General features: G+C 63.1%; 1 protein-coding gene across 1 annotated transcript; it reads right to left on the bottom strand.

The window, feature by feature from the left end:
* Window positions 1–210: 210 nt before the first annotated feature.
* C2 (complement C2) lies at window positions 211–13,286 on the bottom strand. The gene is made up of 18 exons (XM_073326942.1): window positions 12,897–13,286; window positions 12,203–12,436; window positions 11,833–12,018; window positions 11,527–11,700; window positions 11,146–11,268; window positions 10,721–10,857; window positions 9,797–9,938; window positions 8,614–8,760; window positions 8,357–8,446; window positions 7,039–7,179; window positions 6,599–6,690; window positions 5,431–5,542; window positions 4,178–4,325; window positions 3,901–3,977; window positions 3,546–3,637; window positions 1,599–1,740; window positions 596–645; window positions 211–459 (listed from the first exon to the last, which is right to left on the bottom strand). Exons 1-18 carry the CDS (start codon window positions 12,940–12,942, stop codon window positions 274–276), a joined length of 2,319 nt encoding a protein of 772 aa, XP_073183043.1. The 5' UTR covers window positions 12,943–13,286; the 3' UTR covers window positions 211–273.
* Between the last annotated feature and the right edge of the window lie 1,193 nt (window positions 13,287–14,479).

Raw genomic sequence — 14,479 nt, forward strand, 5'->3', positions numbered from 1 at the left:
GAAATTCACAACGCTGGGAGATGCCCAGCTGAGGGCACTGCCATGGGGAAGCTCGCAGTGCTGGGGGGATGTGCGGCCGGGGGCACTGCCATGGGGAAGCTCGCAGCGCTGGGGGGATGTGCGGCCGGGGGCACTGCCATAGGGAAGCTCGCAGCGCTGGAGGCCGGGGCAGGAAAAAGGCGGGGGGCACAAACCAGACAGAGACCCCAGTTAGCAAACACTCTGTTATTGTGGGGGCAGGCGCAGGCCGTGGGGGGCAGCGGGGGGTCCCCGCTAGGGGATAAAGGTCTCTCTGTCCTTGCCCCCCAGGTGCCGGAGCAGCCAGTCCTGCACCCTGAAGAGGCTGACGTAGAAGTCGCGGGGGACGTGGCCCCGGGGGGGTAGCCTCCTGGTCACCTCCTCGTTCTTCTTCGGCCTCAGCAGGCACGGGTTGTAGGTGCCCCAGCTCACCACGCCCACCTGGGGAGACAGACACGGGGATGGGACCCAGGCATCTGGGACAACTCCCCCCACCTGCACAGCTCCCAGCCCCGGGGGCAGAGAGGATGGGACCCAGGCGTCCGGGCAAGAAAGCCAGGGGGAGGGGCTTACCAACCTGGAAATACCTCTTCTTCTTCTCCAGGAACAACCCCCCGCCAGATTCACCTGTGGGGGAAACCAGAACTCAGACCCACAGGGGACAGACCCTGTTCCCTGCCCCCTGAGCCCACCAGGCCCTGCCCTGGGGCCGGAGGAAGCCGGCGCCCCCCAGAGTGGACAGGCCCCTGCCCCGTTCCCCGCCCCCCTGAGCCAGCCACTCCCTGCCCTGGGGCCGGGGGGAGCCGGCGCCCCCCAGAGGGGACAGGCCCCTGCCCCATTCCCCGCCCCCCTGAGCCAGCCAGTCCCTGCCCTGGGGCCGGGGGGAGCCGGCGCCCCCCAGAGGGGACAGGCCCCTGCCCCATTCCCCGCCCCCCTGAGCCAGCCAGTCCCTGCCCTGGGGCCGGGGGGAGCCGGCGCCCCCCAGAGGGGACAGGCCCCTGCCCCATTCCCCGCCCCCCTGAGCCAGCCAGTCCCTGCCCTGGGGCCGGGGGGAGCCGGCGCCCCCCAGAGGGGACAGGCCCGTGCCCCATTCCCCGCCCCCCTGAGCCAGCCAGTCCCTGCCCTGGGGCCGGGGGGAGCCGGCGCCCCCTAGAGGGGACAGGCCCCTGCCCCATTCCCCGCCCCCCTGAGCCAGCCAGTCCCTGCCCTGGGGGAGCCGGCGCCCCCCAGAGGGGACAGGCCCGTGCCCCATTCCCCGCCCCCCTGAGCCAGCCAGTCCCTGCCCTGGGGCCGGGGGGAGCCGGCGCCCCCTAGAGGGGACAGGCCCCTGCCCCATTCCCCGCCCCCCTGAGCCAGCCAGTCCCTGCCCTGGGGGAGCCGGCGCCCCCCAGAGGGGACAGGCCCGTGCCCCATTCCCCGCCCCCCTGAGCCAGCCAGTCCCTGCCCTGGGGCCGGGGGGAGCCGGCGCCCCCTAGAGGGGACAGGCCCCTGCCCCATTCCCCGCCCCCCTGAGCCAGCCAGTCCCTGCCCTGGGGCCGGGGGGAGCCGGCGCCCCCCAGAGGGGACAGGTCCCATGTCACCTTTGCAGGTAGAGGCCTCCTCTGAGCCGCCGCTGGCCTCCTGCCCGGAGCAGAGGAACCGGTCGGTCACCACCTGGGACACGTGTGACACGTTGGCGTAGATCATGTCACGCTGGATGGCACCCGCAATGCACGAAGGGCGCTGGGGGCGAGAACCAGGGCTTAGCTGGGCGCCAGGACTCCTGGGTTCTCTCCCAGCTCGGGCGGGGGGGGGGGTCCGGGACTCCTGGGTTCTCTCCCAGCTCGTAACCGTGATTCGAGGGGCTCCGAAGCCGTGAGGTGTTTTGTGGACAATTCAGGAATTAGCTGGCCGGAGCCGGGGGTCTTGGTGCTGGGGAAAGAGGAGATCCCCTGCCCCCCACGAACGGCCCAGCGCACGGTGAGACCGGCGGGGAGCTGCTGCGGCCCGACTCCCCTGCCCGGCTTCTGGAGCTCAACAACGGGATCAAATCGGTTTCTAAGCCACGTCCTGTAGCTGCCGTTACCCGCCTCCGGTCAGCCCGTCCTCTTCACCCCCCTAAACCCCTCTCTGCTGCTCCGTGCCGGGCGCGATTCAGGGGGCTCTCCGGCGCGGGGGACGACGGGTCTGTCCGAGGACGTCGGGGTTTCTCCGGCGGGGCGCGGGGGACGACGGGTCTGTCCGAGGACGTCGGGGTTTCTCCGGCGGGGCGCGGGGGACGACGGGTCTGTCCGAGGACGTCGGGGTTTCTCCGGCGGGGCGCGGGGGACGACGGGTCTGTCCGAGGACGTCGGGGTTTCTCCGGCGGGGCGCGGGGGACGACGGGTCTGTCCGAGGACGTCGGGGTTTCTCCGGCGGGGCGCGGGGGACGACGGGTCTGTCCGAGGACGTCGGGGTTTCTCCGGCGGGGCGCGGGGGACGACGGGTCTGTCCGAGGACGTCGGGGTTTCTCCGGCGGGGCGCGGGGGACGACGGGTCTGTCCGAGGACGTCGGGGTTTCTCCGGCGGGGCGCGGGGGACGACGGGTCTGTCCGAGGACGTCGGGGTTTCTCCGGCGGGGCGCGGGGGACGACGGGTCTGTCCGAGGACGTCGGGGTTTCTCCGGCGGGGCGCGGGGGACGACGGATCTGTCCGAGGACGTCGGGGTTTCTCCGGCGGGGCCCGGGGGACGGGTCTGTCCGAGGACGTCGGGGTTTCTCCGGCGGGGCCCGGGGGACGGGTCTGTCCGAGGACGTCGGGGTTTCTCCGGCGGGGCCCGGGGGACGGGTCTGTCCGAGGACGTCGGGGTTTCTCCGGCACGGCGCGGGGGACGGATTTGTCCGAGGACGTCAGGTTTCTGCCGCCCGCTCGCATGTGTGGGACGCGCTGCTGTTGACCTCCAGCCTCGCTCTTTGGCCCGCCTGGGAACCGCGCTCTGGTTCGTTCAGATTTGATGGCATTTTGCTGACGCCTAAAAATCTTGTGTGAGAATGAGCGGGCGGGCCGGCCCCGTGTCCGCGGTTCTGCGTGCGGCTGCCGTGGTGAGACCCGCGCGGCTCCGGTGAGCCCCGGCCCGGCTGACGCTCCGGCAGGGGCTGGCCGGGGATCACTGCGGCAGCCGGGCCGGGGCCGAGCTCGCCCCGCACAGACCGAGCCGGGCTGCCGAGGGACGGACGCCGATCGCACGGAGCAGCCCAACCCTCCGGCCCGGGCTCGGCCCAGCACAACCCCCGCAGCCTGCGGCCTGGTCTCCCCGGGGGAGGTCACCGCGCCGAGAGTGACAAGTGTGTGTGTGTGTCAGGATGTGTGTAAGGGAGACCAGGGTGTGTGTGGTGGGGGGGGTGCGAGGGAGACCGTGTGTGGCGGTGTGCGAGAGAGACTGTGTGAGAGACAGCTCAGCAGAGATCGGGGTGGGGGGGACACCCCGTCAGCCCCCCCAGTTTCTCCCCTGCTGCAAATCCCCCCCAGATGGGGCAGGAACCCTGGGGGGGGCAGAGGGACCCACCTACCGACTTGTTGGTCTTGATTTGCACGTTTAACCTCTCGCTGCTCAGGGAGACGAAGTGGGCGGGGACCCGCTCCAGGCCCAGCAGCTCCAGCTCTGCAGGGCAGACAGCCAGGTCAGGGCAGGACGCCTGGGTTCCCTGGAAGGGCAGCAGGGGCCCCCCCACGCCCTCAGCCCTGCCCCCCGAGCCGGCCGCCTCTGCCCACAGCCTGGAGCGGCGCCCCCCACGCCCTCCTGCCCCTGCCCGCGGAGCCCGGTGCCGCGAGACGCTCCCTGGTCCGCCAGCCTCGAGGGACGCACGGGGCGATCGTGTGCCCCCCAGCAAGGGGCGGGCGTGGCCCCTGGGACGTCGCACGCACCGTGATCCTTGCACGTCGTCCCCTGGGGCATCTTCAGAGCTCGGTTCGCTCGCTTCGTGCAGGGCAGGCAGATGGGTCTGGGGAGGAGAGAGACGGGCGCTGAGCTGGGGCCAGATCAGGACCGGCGCCCCCTAGAGGGGACAGACCCCTGCCCCATTCCCCGCCCCCCTGAGCCAGCCAGTCCCTGCCCTGGGGGGCAGATGGGAGCCGGCGCCCCCTAGAGGGCCCCGGCCCCGGCTCCGCTCCCCGCCCTCTCTCCCCAGGAGGGGGCGCTCACCTGACCTGCCCCGAGAACTGCACGGCCTTCTGCAGTCTGATCAGGGACACGTCGTAGTCGTAGTATTCTGGGATGCCCTGGCCGGCCTTGGCCGTGACGTTGTAGCTCGGGTGATCGATCCTGCTCTGGATGGGGATCTCCACCGTCCCTGCCCCGAGACACAGCCTCAGCCCTGGCCCAGCCCCACGGCCGCCCCTCACAGCCCGGGGACGGGCCCCCACCCTGGACGCTCCTCCTCGGGACATGGGGCTGGCAGCAGACTGGGGGCTGGGTTCGAGTCTGTACCCAGGGACTTCCCCCCTGCCTGGTCTCCTGGGGCCCTGGGGGGACGGTGCCCGCAACAGGGAGTGCGTCGGGGTACGTGGGGTGGGTCTGACTCGGCCACGAGTCCAAACAGCTGCCGCCAGCCGCCCCCCCGGACCCTGCCCACAGCTCCGGGCGCCCCCTCAGGAAAGCGAAGGGGGCAGAGAAGGGAACAGAACTGATTCAGGGGCTGGTCCGTGCACCTGGGCCCGTTCAGCTTGGGAAAGAGATGACTGAGGGGCTGTGAACCGGGCCGGCTGGAGAGTGGGACCAGGGGAGCGTTATTCACCCCTTCCCGGAACGCCGGAACCAGGGGGCAGGCGAAGAAGTGACCAGGCAGCGGGCTCCAAATCCACACAAGGCGTCGCCCAGCATGCCAACAACCTGTGGAACTCACTGCTGGAGGGTGCTGTAAGGCCAAAGCTCCTGGAGGATGGGTCTGTGGGTGGCTACGAGCCGGGATGGGCAGGGACGCCGCCCCGTGGCCCAAGTTCCCAGCCCTCGGACTGCCAGAGGCTGGGACTGGCCGGCAGGACGGCTCACTCGCTCATTGCCCTGCTCTGTTCATTCCCCTTGTCGGCCCATGAGGCCGTTCTCCTGCCCGTCAGCGGGACCTGGGCGAGCCGAGGCGCCAGGCTGGGCTTTCACAAGCCATTGCCCAGGGGCCGGGCGGGGGCGCGGCGAGGGGAACGAAGCGCTCGGGTCAGAGCTGAGAAAAGGTTGCGTGCTGCGGGACAGGGGGAAAAGGGCCAAGGGGAGACCCGTGCCGGAGGCGACTCTGCCAGCGGGCGCGTGCCGGGAAAGAGGCTAGTGGTTAGAGCGCTGGGAGCCAGGACGCCTGGATTCTCTCCCAGCTCTGGGAGCGGAGTGGGGCCAGGTGGGTTAGAGAGGAGGGCTGGGAGCCAGGACTCCTGGGTTCCAAGGGCCGAGTGCTGTGCAGGGTCCCTTACCCACTTTTACCCTCCAGAGGGACGTGTCTGTCACCTGGTTGAAGCAGTGTGCGGCCGTCAGGACCCACGAGTCAGAAACCAGGGACCCCCGGCACGACGCGCCTGTCGTCCCCTACGGACAGGGAGAGGGGCCAATGCAGGGAGGGGCTGTGGGAGGAATGCCTCCTCTCCCAACACTGCTAGGGGGACCAGCAGTGCTCACAGCCCCCGGGGAGGGAGGAAAAAGGACCCAGGCATCCAGGACAGCAGTCCCAGCCTGCAGGGAGGGAGGGAACGGGACCCAGGTGTCTGGGACAGTGGTCCCAGCCCTCGGGGAGGGAGGGAACAGGTGTGACAAAGTGGGACTGTTCTTAATGTTTCCTCTGAATGCTGTAGGGGTGCCTCAGTTTCCCCTAGGCATCTCTTAAGTCTCTAGGGGGTGGGATAAGGGGGTGTCATTGTTGCAGAGCAAAGGGCCAGGGGACATAAATGGCCAACACCCTGTTTCCTGGCAACTGATGGCCTGGGTCCTTCCCCCCTGCAAGGCGAGAGCTGAAGGGTTGGAGAACAAAGGGATCAGGTGACCTCCTGGCCCAGGAAAGGGACAAAGCCCAGAGCAGGGCTGGGCTGGAGGGAGTTTCAGTTTGGGGCTGGCTGGGACATGGAGTGAAGTGCAGACGTGGTTGTCTGGCTCACTGCCCCCAAAATGGACCCAGCTGAGGGGTCCTGTTCTCTGCACCTGCAAGCTCTGTGTTAGACCATGTTCCTGTCGTCTAATAAACCCTCTGTTTTACTGGCTGGCTGAGAGTCACGTCTGACTGCGGAGTTGGGGGGCAGGACCCTCTGGCTTCCCCAGGACCCCGCCTGGGGGGACTCGCTGTGGGAAGCGCACGGAGGGGCAGAGGAGGCTGAATGCTCCGAGGTCAGACCCAGGAAGGTGGAAGCCGGGTGAGCTGTGTGTCCTGCAGACAGGCTGCTCCCAGAGAGGGGACTTCCTCAGAGTCCTGCCCGGCTTCGTAGGAAGGAGTTCCAGAGCCTCGCCTGGGGACTCCACAACAGGACAGCGGTCCCAGCCCGCAGGGAGGGAAGGAGGGAACGGGACCCAGGTGTCCGGGACAGCGGTCCCAGCCCCAGGGAGGGAGGGAACGGGACAGCGGTCCCCCGAAGAGGGCTCAGCAGACAGACCCACCTTGATGACAACGTGCCAGGGGTTCCGCTGCTGGGACGTGGCACTCAGCGAATCGTTTCCTAGCCCGCAGAGATCGTGGATGTTTTTTGGGTCTATGCCATGTCGGGGGAAGAGGGTTAGTCCTCGGGGTCACTGCTTGCCACATCCCTCTGTGTGTCCTCCACATCCTAGGGTCACTGTCCTGGAAGATCCCCAAGCCCACATGGCCCCATAGTCCCAGCAGAGCCCCTGCTCCCTCAGACTGGTGCCCCATGGGAAGAGACCCCCCCGCCCCGGCTTGGTTCCCCTCTGGGAGAGACGCCCCCACCCAGTTCCAAACAGGGAGACATGACACCCCAGTCCTCCTCCTTGGCAGCTTGACTAGACAGCCTGCAAAGACGAGGCCCCCTCGCTGTGACTGGGGGACGCTGCACCCGTCGCATGGGTTGGCCCCTACGTACCCAGGACATCCTCGAACGCAGCCTTGAGATCCTGGCTTGAGTCCATCTTGAAGGCGTGCCTCTCCCCTTCCTTCTTAGAAGCGATCTCATTAAGGCCATCCCAGTCCACCTCCAGCGTCCCAATCCCAAAGGCATAGACATCTAGGAGGCAAGTCAAGGAACTGCATGAGGGCAGCGAGAATCGGAAGGGTTTGGAGCTGGTGTTGAGGATGGAAAGTCACTGGAGAGCCCTGTCCCTGGTCGTGTGGCGTCTACAACCAGCAGTGTGCCCAGAACCAGTTATTAGGGCATTTTGGAACCCAGCCGTGCTTAGAAATGGTGTTGAGGCACCTAGAACAAACAGTGTAAATAGCCCAGCAGCAAGGCACTAGGATGGGTACTGTGGTGCCTAGAATTGGCACAGTGCCTAAAACTTATTACTAGGGCATAAGAAAGGCCATACTTGGTCAGACCAAAGGTCCAGCTAGCCCAGTATCTGGTCTTCTGACAGTGCCCAATGCCAGGTGCTTCAAAGGGAATGAACAGAACTGGTAATCATCAAGTGAGCCATCCCTTGTTGCTCATTCCCAGCTTCTGACAAACCAAGGACCTAGGACCATCTAGGACCTAATAATGCCTAGAACCAGTGTTGAGGTACGTAGAACCCACAGTAGAAGGAATTGGGTAGTGAGGAATAGGGTGCACAGAGGAATTTGGACATTGTAGCATATAAATAAAATTGAATTATTATTATTCATACCTATAACTGGCACCTAGAATCAAGAAAACAGAAAACTTGGTAGCAAATTGAGCAACTCAAAAGTTTAAGTGTGGAACGTCCCTCCCCCTGAACAAAGAAAAATGACCTTTTTGGGCAAAAATTTTCAGCAGGCACTATCTATTTTCAGTTAAAACTGAAAAAAAATGGCAAAATTTGAAAAACACCCAGAAACGCCTGAAAAAAATTCTTAATAAAAGCCTTTGTTGCTTTCATCAAAACTTTTTTGTGGGAAGAAAACTCATTTCATAACCAGGTCTGGTCTCAGGAAAATAGAACAAATGTAGTGGTACCTAGAACCAGCAGTACAAATAACTTGGTGGTAAGCTACTGAGCTGCTTAGGATGGGTGCTGAAGCACCAGATCCTGGTATTGCAGCGCCAAGGAAGATATTGACAAATCTAGAATTGGAAGTGCCAAGATCCTGGAACTGTAGCCACAGCCAAGTAATGAAGCACCTAGAACCGGCATGGAGACACCTAGAACAGGTAGATCACATCAGTGAAGGACTGCAACCATCACTGGCATGTGGAATGGACCCAAGTGTGTTGGCAGACTCACCTAGGTAGTCTTTCCTGTCTGGCTTGATCTCTAGGACATCTTCTATCTTGACAACCGCATCCTTGGGAGATCCTCCCATGTTGTATTTGCCTGAAACAACATCCTATGGGTTAGGAGATATGACCCATTCCCTTCCCCCAAGACAGGGGCACATTGACAATGGGCTATGCAGTTGGGAAGCTTGACCTACACCCACTGAAGGTGGGGTCAGATAACCCTTTCCCTGGCCCCCAAAGAATGGAACAGTTGCTCCTCACCATCTGTCAGCACAATGATGGCATGCCGGATTTTCTTCCACGCATCCGGCTTGCCCGCCCGGTTGAAGGTTTCCTTCTGGAACAGGATCATGTTATACACCTCCAGCAGCGCCGCTCGGATGTTGGTCCCAGTCCCGTTGCCATGATCTGCAAAAGGATAAAATACCCCATATACCTAGAACTGGTGTTAAGGCACCTAGAACCCAGGATATAGTGAAGCATCTGAAACTCATGTGGGGGAGCCTAGAACCAGTAATGACAATAGCTGGAATAGATCTATCTAGAGGCAGTGGAATCTAGAGCTCAATTTCAGAGGTGATGCGTGAGGGGGCATGTGCGAGCACGTTCCTTCCTCCCCCACAGATTTGCTGCTTCGCTTGGACTGAGCATGCTCACATGGACTGAACCTGCTCAGTAACACTGCTGAAGCCAGCTGCCCTCGCTCTGCCCACCCCCATCAGCAGGCATGGGTTGGCTCTGCTGGTGTTGATGCATCTAGAGCCCTAAAGGAGATGCAGCTATTGAAGCTCCTGGAACCTAGAATACCCAGGACTTGTGTTGAGGCGTCTAGAACCAATAATGGGGTTGAGGTGCCTAGAAGCATAGTGCCCACACGTGGTGCTAAGTCATCAAGAACCAACAGCGCCCAGGACTAGTGCTAAGGCAACTAAAATTCTCGTGAGATTAAGGGCTGGTATTGAGGCACCTAGAACTTAACATTTCCTCCCACTCAGTCCCACTCGCATTTCCTTAGTTTGGGGAAATTAGTTCTCTTGAAGCACTAAATATGTATATTTCTGGCTGGGACCGTCTCTGTTTGCTCATATTGAATGCAACAAGGTCATGACCACTGGTCTCTAGGCAACCACTGACTTCCAGTCCAGTGATCAATTCCTCTTTATCTGTCACAGTAAGATCCATAATAGAGTTAGTTCATGGTGGGTGCAATGCTTTCTGAGTTAGCAAATTACATTCTATTATTTTTAGAAACCCTAATGATGGTTTATTACTGGCTTGATGAGACCACCAGCATCCATCTCCCAGTCTGAAGGTAGGTGTTGAGGCATCTAGAACCCAGGTAATACCCAGGGTCCTGCGGCACCTAATACGGGTCGTGGGTGGTATTGAAAGCGCGAGACCCCCATGCATTAGGGAGGCCACACGAAGAGGAAGCATGCAAAACCTTGAAAATTCATCCCCGTCTTTGTCTTTTTGATAACTTCATCTGCTTCAGCAGCTTCAGGATCATAAATGGCAACAATTTTCTTGGGTTTGGTGGCGTAGGAGATCACAGCAAAGCTGGACGCTACTTCAAAGCTGGCAATCTGGAACGGGTGAGAGATAGGGAGGGAACAGGAAACAGAGGAAGAGGAGGACAGCGTATGAGAAAGAACAGGAAAGTGAGCTCTGGCAATGAGAGAGACCTAGACCCAGTGCTGAGGGGCCCAGAGCAGGTGCTGAGGCATTTAAAACCAAAACTGAGACACCTAGAATTTGCAGCACATGTGGCTGGTATTGAATAACCTAGAACCAAGGTGGCGGCACCTAGAACTTGCAATGCCCATAAGCTGTCACTGTAGGTAGACTCAGCCTATGAGCACCTGGAACTTGCAGCAGCCATATAAGGCAGTGAGATTCCTAGAACGGGGGAGAGGCACCTACAACTTGTAGCACTCATTGTTGGCACTGGAATACCTAGATTTGATGTGTGAGAAGCTACAATCTGCAGTGCTCATGGCTACCACCGAGATACTGAGAACAGGCATGCAGGCATCTAGAGACTGTAGCATTCATGGCTGGCCTGCGGCATGTACCGCCTGCGCACAAGCCCCGAGAACAAGCAGCGTCCATGGCTGGCGTTGACGTACCTAGAACCAGCAGGCATGTGCATAGAACTTGTGTCACCCATGTCTGGCAGTGAAGAACCTTTGAGCTGACATACAAGTACCCAGAACTTGCAGCATCCACAATGGACATTGAGGCGCCCAGAACCATTGTAGAGACCCCTAGAAAAACCGCAGCAGCCATGGCTGGTGTTGAGGTGCTTAGAACCAATGCTGGGACATAGTTCCTGACAGCGGAGCTGCCACCCCTACCCCGGACTCACCCGGTCCACAATGTTCTCCACCCATTCCTTGAAGATCTGGAAGCTTTCTTTGTTGACACTCTTCGAGGAGTCCACCAGCAGGTAGACGTTAAGGAAGCTGTCGTCGCTAAGAATGAGCCTGCGGCCCAGGAACGTTGCTGGGCAGGGGAACCGGGAGGGGTTATTTGCACCATCCTGGGGAGGGGGATCCCCCCCGTGCGCACCACCTCCCTTACACCACGTAGTACCAACCCCTACTCCCTCAATTCCCTCCTCCCCCACTGCCTCTTGCTACCCCATGAGTTACCCCCATCTCTTGGGCTCCCACCCCTGCCACATCCTCTTCGCCCCGCAGAGACCACCCTCTCCCCCTGGTCCCCACCCCCTCAGAATCCCCCCCAGACTCCCCAGTGCCTGCCCCCCCCCACACTCCCAGGCAGACTCACGTGTCTTTAGGATGGAGGTGTTGAGGCTGGAGGAGGCCGAGGAGCTGGCCAAGCCCAAGACGTTGGAGAAGGAGGCTCCGAACTCGGCCCCGACGTCCTCCACCCGGTCGTAGGAGAAAGGGGCTGTGCGGGCAGGGGGGAAGCGGGGCCCCCATTAGCCAGGCAGCACGGAGCACGGCGCCGGAGGTGTGGGGGAGACAGAGGGTCAAGGAGGGAAGGGGAGGGAGATCCTGGGCAGATGGTGGGGAGTTGCGGAGCGGGGTGAAGGAGCTGCAGGGATGAGAGAACCTGGAGGGGGTAGAGGGCCAGAAGGGGGAGCCCTGGGCCAGGGATGGGGGGGAGGGGAGGAGGGAAGGGATGGGGTGGCGGGGAATCACTCACCTCTGCAGCTGGGCTCGGCCCCCGACCACTCCCCGGCCTCCGTGCAGATGCGCTGGGCAGAGCCCACCAGAGACAGCCCTGGCTGGCAGCGGTAGGAGACCCGCTCGCCCAGCCGGTACCGGCTGCCACTCTTCGTCGTCCCCGCTGGCACCCCGGGGTTGGGGCAGTGCTCAGCTGGGGGGAGAGAGAGGTGAGAACGGCCCCCTGAATCCCTCAGTTTCCGACCCCCCAGGACCCACCTCCACCCCTGAGCCCCCTGGGGACATGGGGGTTCTTGGGGGATACAGGGGATATGGGGGTCCTCACCTCCATCGTCGCAGGCGGGGGTGCCCCCATCCCAGTGCCCGTTCCCCTGGCAGATGCGCTGGGCTGGCCCCCGCAGCGTGTACCCGTCCAGGCACTCGAAGGTCAGGACGCTGCCCACGGGGTAGGATGCCCGGCGCGGCTGGAACGAGCCGTTCTCAAACGCCAGCTGCGCCGGGCAGCGGATCTCTGAAACCAGAATGGAACCTGAGTGGAGAGAACCCAGGAGTCCTGGCTCCTGGCCCCCCACCCCTCCAGCCCACTCGACCCCACTCCCCTCCGAGAGCTGGGGATAGGCTCCCAACCCCATCCCGCGCTAAACGCCAGCCCCCACTCCCCTTCCAGAGAACCCCGGTGTCCGGGCACCCCGTACCTCTGCAGAGCGGCTTGGTGGAGACGGAGCCTCTCGGGGTACGGAGCGTGGTCCAGCGCCCGTTGTCCTGGCAGAGGCGGCTGCCCAGGGGGTAGGGGTAGAAGCCCGGGGGGCAGGAGTAGGTGAGCACGCTGCCCCGGCGGTACCCGTCCGACAGGGCGAATGTGCCATTGCGGATGGCCACGTCCTGGCCACAGGAGGGCGCTGCCTCCTCGGGGGGCTGCGCCCAGGCACCTGGGGGAGACGGGGAACACGCAGGGACCAAGGGAGGAGAGAGAGAGATTTGGAGGAAAAGGGAGAGAGAAAAAAAGAACAGAGACGAGACAGAGGGAAGGAAAGAAAAAGGGAATGAGAAAAAACGAAAGAGAGAGAGAAGGAAGGAGAGACTGGTAAGGGGGGGAGAGAAAGAAAGAACAGAACGAACAGGGGAATGAGAGAAAGACAGAACGAGGCGGCTTGCGAGAGGGGGAAAAGGCAGGAAGAGGGATGGAGGCAGAAGACGGGAGGAGAGAGGGCGGGATGGGCAGCAGGATGGGGGGACAGGAAAAGGGGAACGAGAAACAGGCCCAGTGAAGGAGTGCGGGGAGGATGTTTCAGTCCCACCCCCCCCCCTGAGTTCGACCCCCCCTCAAACTCCCTCCCCATCCCTCGCCCGCCCCATCCCTGGTGGGCTCTGCACCCCCCCCCCCCGTACCTGGGTGGAGGGCGAGCAGGAGGAGAGCGCAGAGGGAGGGGGCCATGGTGGTTCCTGGGGGGGACCCGCGCACCTGCTCCTGGCCCCGGCTGCTCTCCTATGGGGACCCTCCCCTGTGGGGCCAGGCCCAGCCTCAGGCCCCTCCCTCTCCAGGCGAAAGGGCTGGGCTCTTGCCCCCCCCGCCCCTCTGCTCAGGGCTGGCAGCGTTCCCGAGGGAGAAGGGGCGGGGGTCTGGCCTTGCGGCCCCCAGGGTCAGGGTCTGTTTGTTTTCGTGACACGCACGGGGCTGCACAAACAAGGGCTCATTTCCCGGATCCCCGGTTAATGGGTACAGGATTAGTGAGCCCCGAGCCAGCCCCGCGGCCCCGCCCCCGCCGGGAGAGAACCCAGGAGTTTGGGCCCCCCCCCGTCTGCTCTAACCACCACACTCTACTCCCCGCCCCTGCCGGGAGAGAACCCAGGAGTCCGGGCCCCCCCCCGTCTGCTCTAACCACCACACTCTACTCCCCGCCCCTGCCGGGAGAGAACCCAGGAGTCCGGGCCCCCCCCCGTCTGCTCTAACCACCACACTCTACTCCCCGCCCCTGCCGGGAGAGAACCCAGGAGTCCGGGCCCCCCCCCCGTCTGCTCTAACCACCAGACCCCACTCCCCGCACCCGCCGGGAGAGAACCCAGGAGTCCGGGCCCCCCCCCGTCTGCTCTAACCACCACACTCTACTCCCCGCCCCTGCCGGGAGAGAACCCAGGAGTCCGGGCCCCCTCCCGTCTGCTCTAACCACCAGACCCCACTCCCCGAACCCACCGGGAGAGAACCCAGGAGTCCGGGCCCCCTCCCGTCTGCTCTAACCACCAGACCCCACTCCCCGCACCCGCCGGGAGAGAACCCAGGAGTCCGGGCCCCCTCCCGTCTGCTCTAACCACCAGACCCCACTCCCTGAACCCACCGGGAGAGAACCCAGGAGTCCGGCCCCCCCCCCGTCTGCTCTAACCACCACACCGCACTCCCCACCCGGAGAGAACCCAGGAGTCCGGGCCCCCAGCCCCCTCCACGTTCAGAGTGGGAGATGGGGGAGGGGCACGTTTGTGTGTGGGGGGGTGGTTTCCATGGTGATTTTATGGGTAAAAAATGTCCCTCGCCCCCCCGCCCATGTGGTGCTTGGCGCCGCGTGATGACGTCACTGTTCTTAAAGGGGAGGACGCGAAAGGGAGAATTAAAGGGGCCCCTGGATGGAGAAGTAGCCACCAAATCCCCAAGTGCCCCCAGCTCCCAGAATGCACTGGGGCTGCCCCCCACGTACCCCCATATCCCATGATGTACCAGGGCCACCTCCGCCCAATGCACCCCGGTATCCCACAATGCACCAGAGCCTTGCCCTGCCACACACCCCCGTGTGCACTGGGGTTATCTCCCCCCCCAACAATCCCCCATATTCCAGGATGCACTGGGCCATCGCCCCCAACAATCCCTATATCCCACGATGCACTGGGGCCTTGTCCCCCCGTATCCCACGATGCACCAGAGCCTTGCCCTGCCAAACACCCCCGTATCCCATGATGCACTGGGGCTGCCTCACCCCACACAC

This window comes from Lepidochelys kempii, unplaced genomic scaffold (genome assembly GCF_965140265.1).
Source record: "Lepidochelys kempii isolate rLepKem1 unplaced genomic scaffold, rLepKem1.hap2 scaffold_182, whole genome shotgun sequence".
In the NCBI taxonomy this organism is placed as follows: Eukaryota; Metazoa; Chordata; order Testudines; family Cheloniidae; genus Lepidochelys; species Lepidochelys kempii.

Excerpts from the sequence above, each read along its gene's own strand:
- C2 (XM_073326942.1), bottom strand. The coding sequence starts at position 12,942 with ATGGCCCCCTCCCTCTGCGCTCTCCTCCTGCTCGCCCTCCACCCAG. Across the intron at positions 12,437-12,896 it reads CCTGCTCGCCCTCCACCCAG|GTGCCTGGGCGCAGCCCCCC; the intron begins GTACGGGGGGGG and ends CGTCTCCCCCAG. Across the intron at positions 9,939-10,720 it reads TGGAGAACATTGTGGACCGG|ATTGCCAGCTTTGAAGTAGC; the intron begins GTGAGTCCGGGG and ends CACCCGTTCCAG.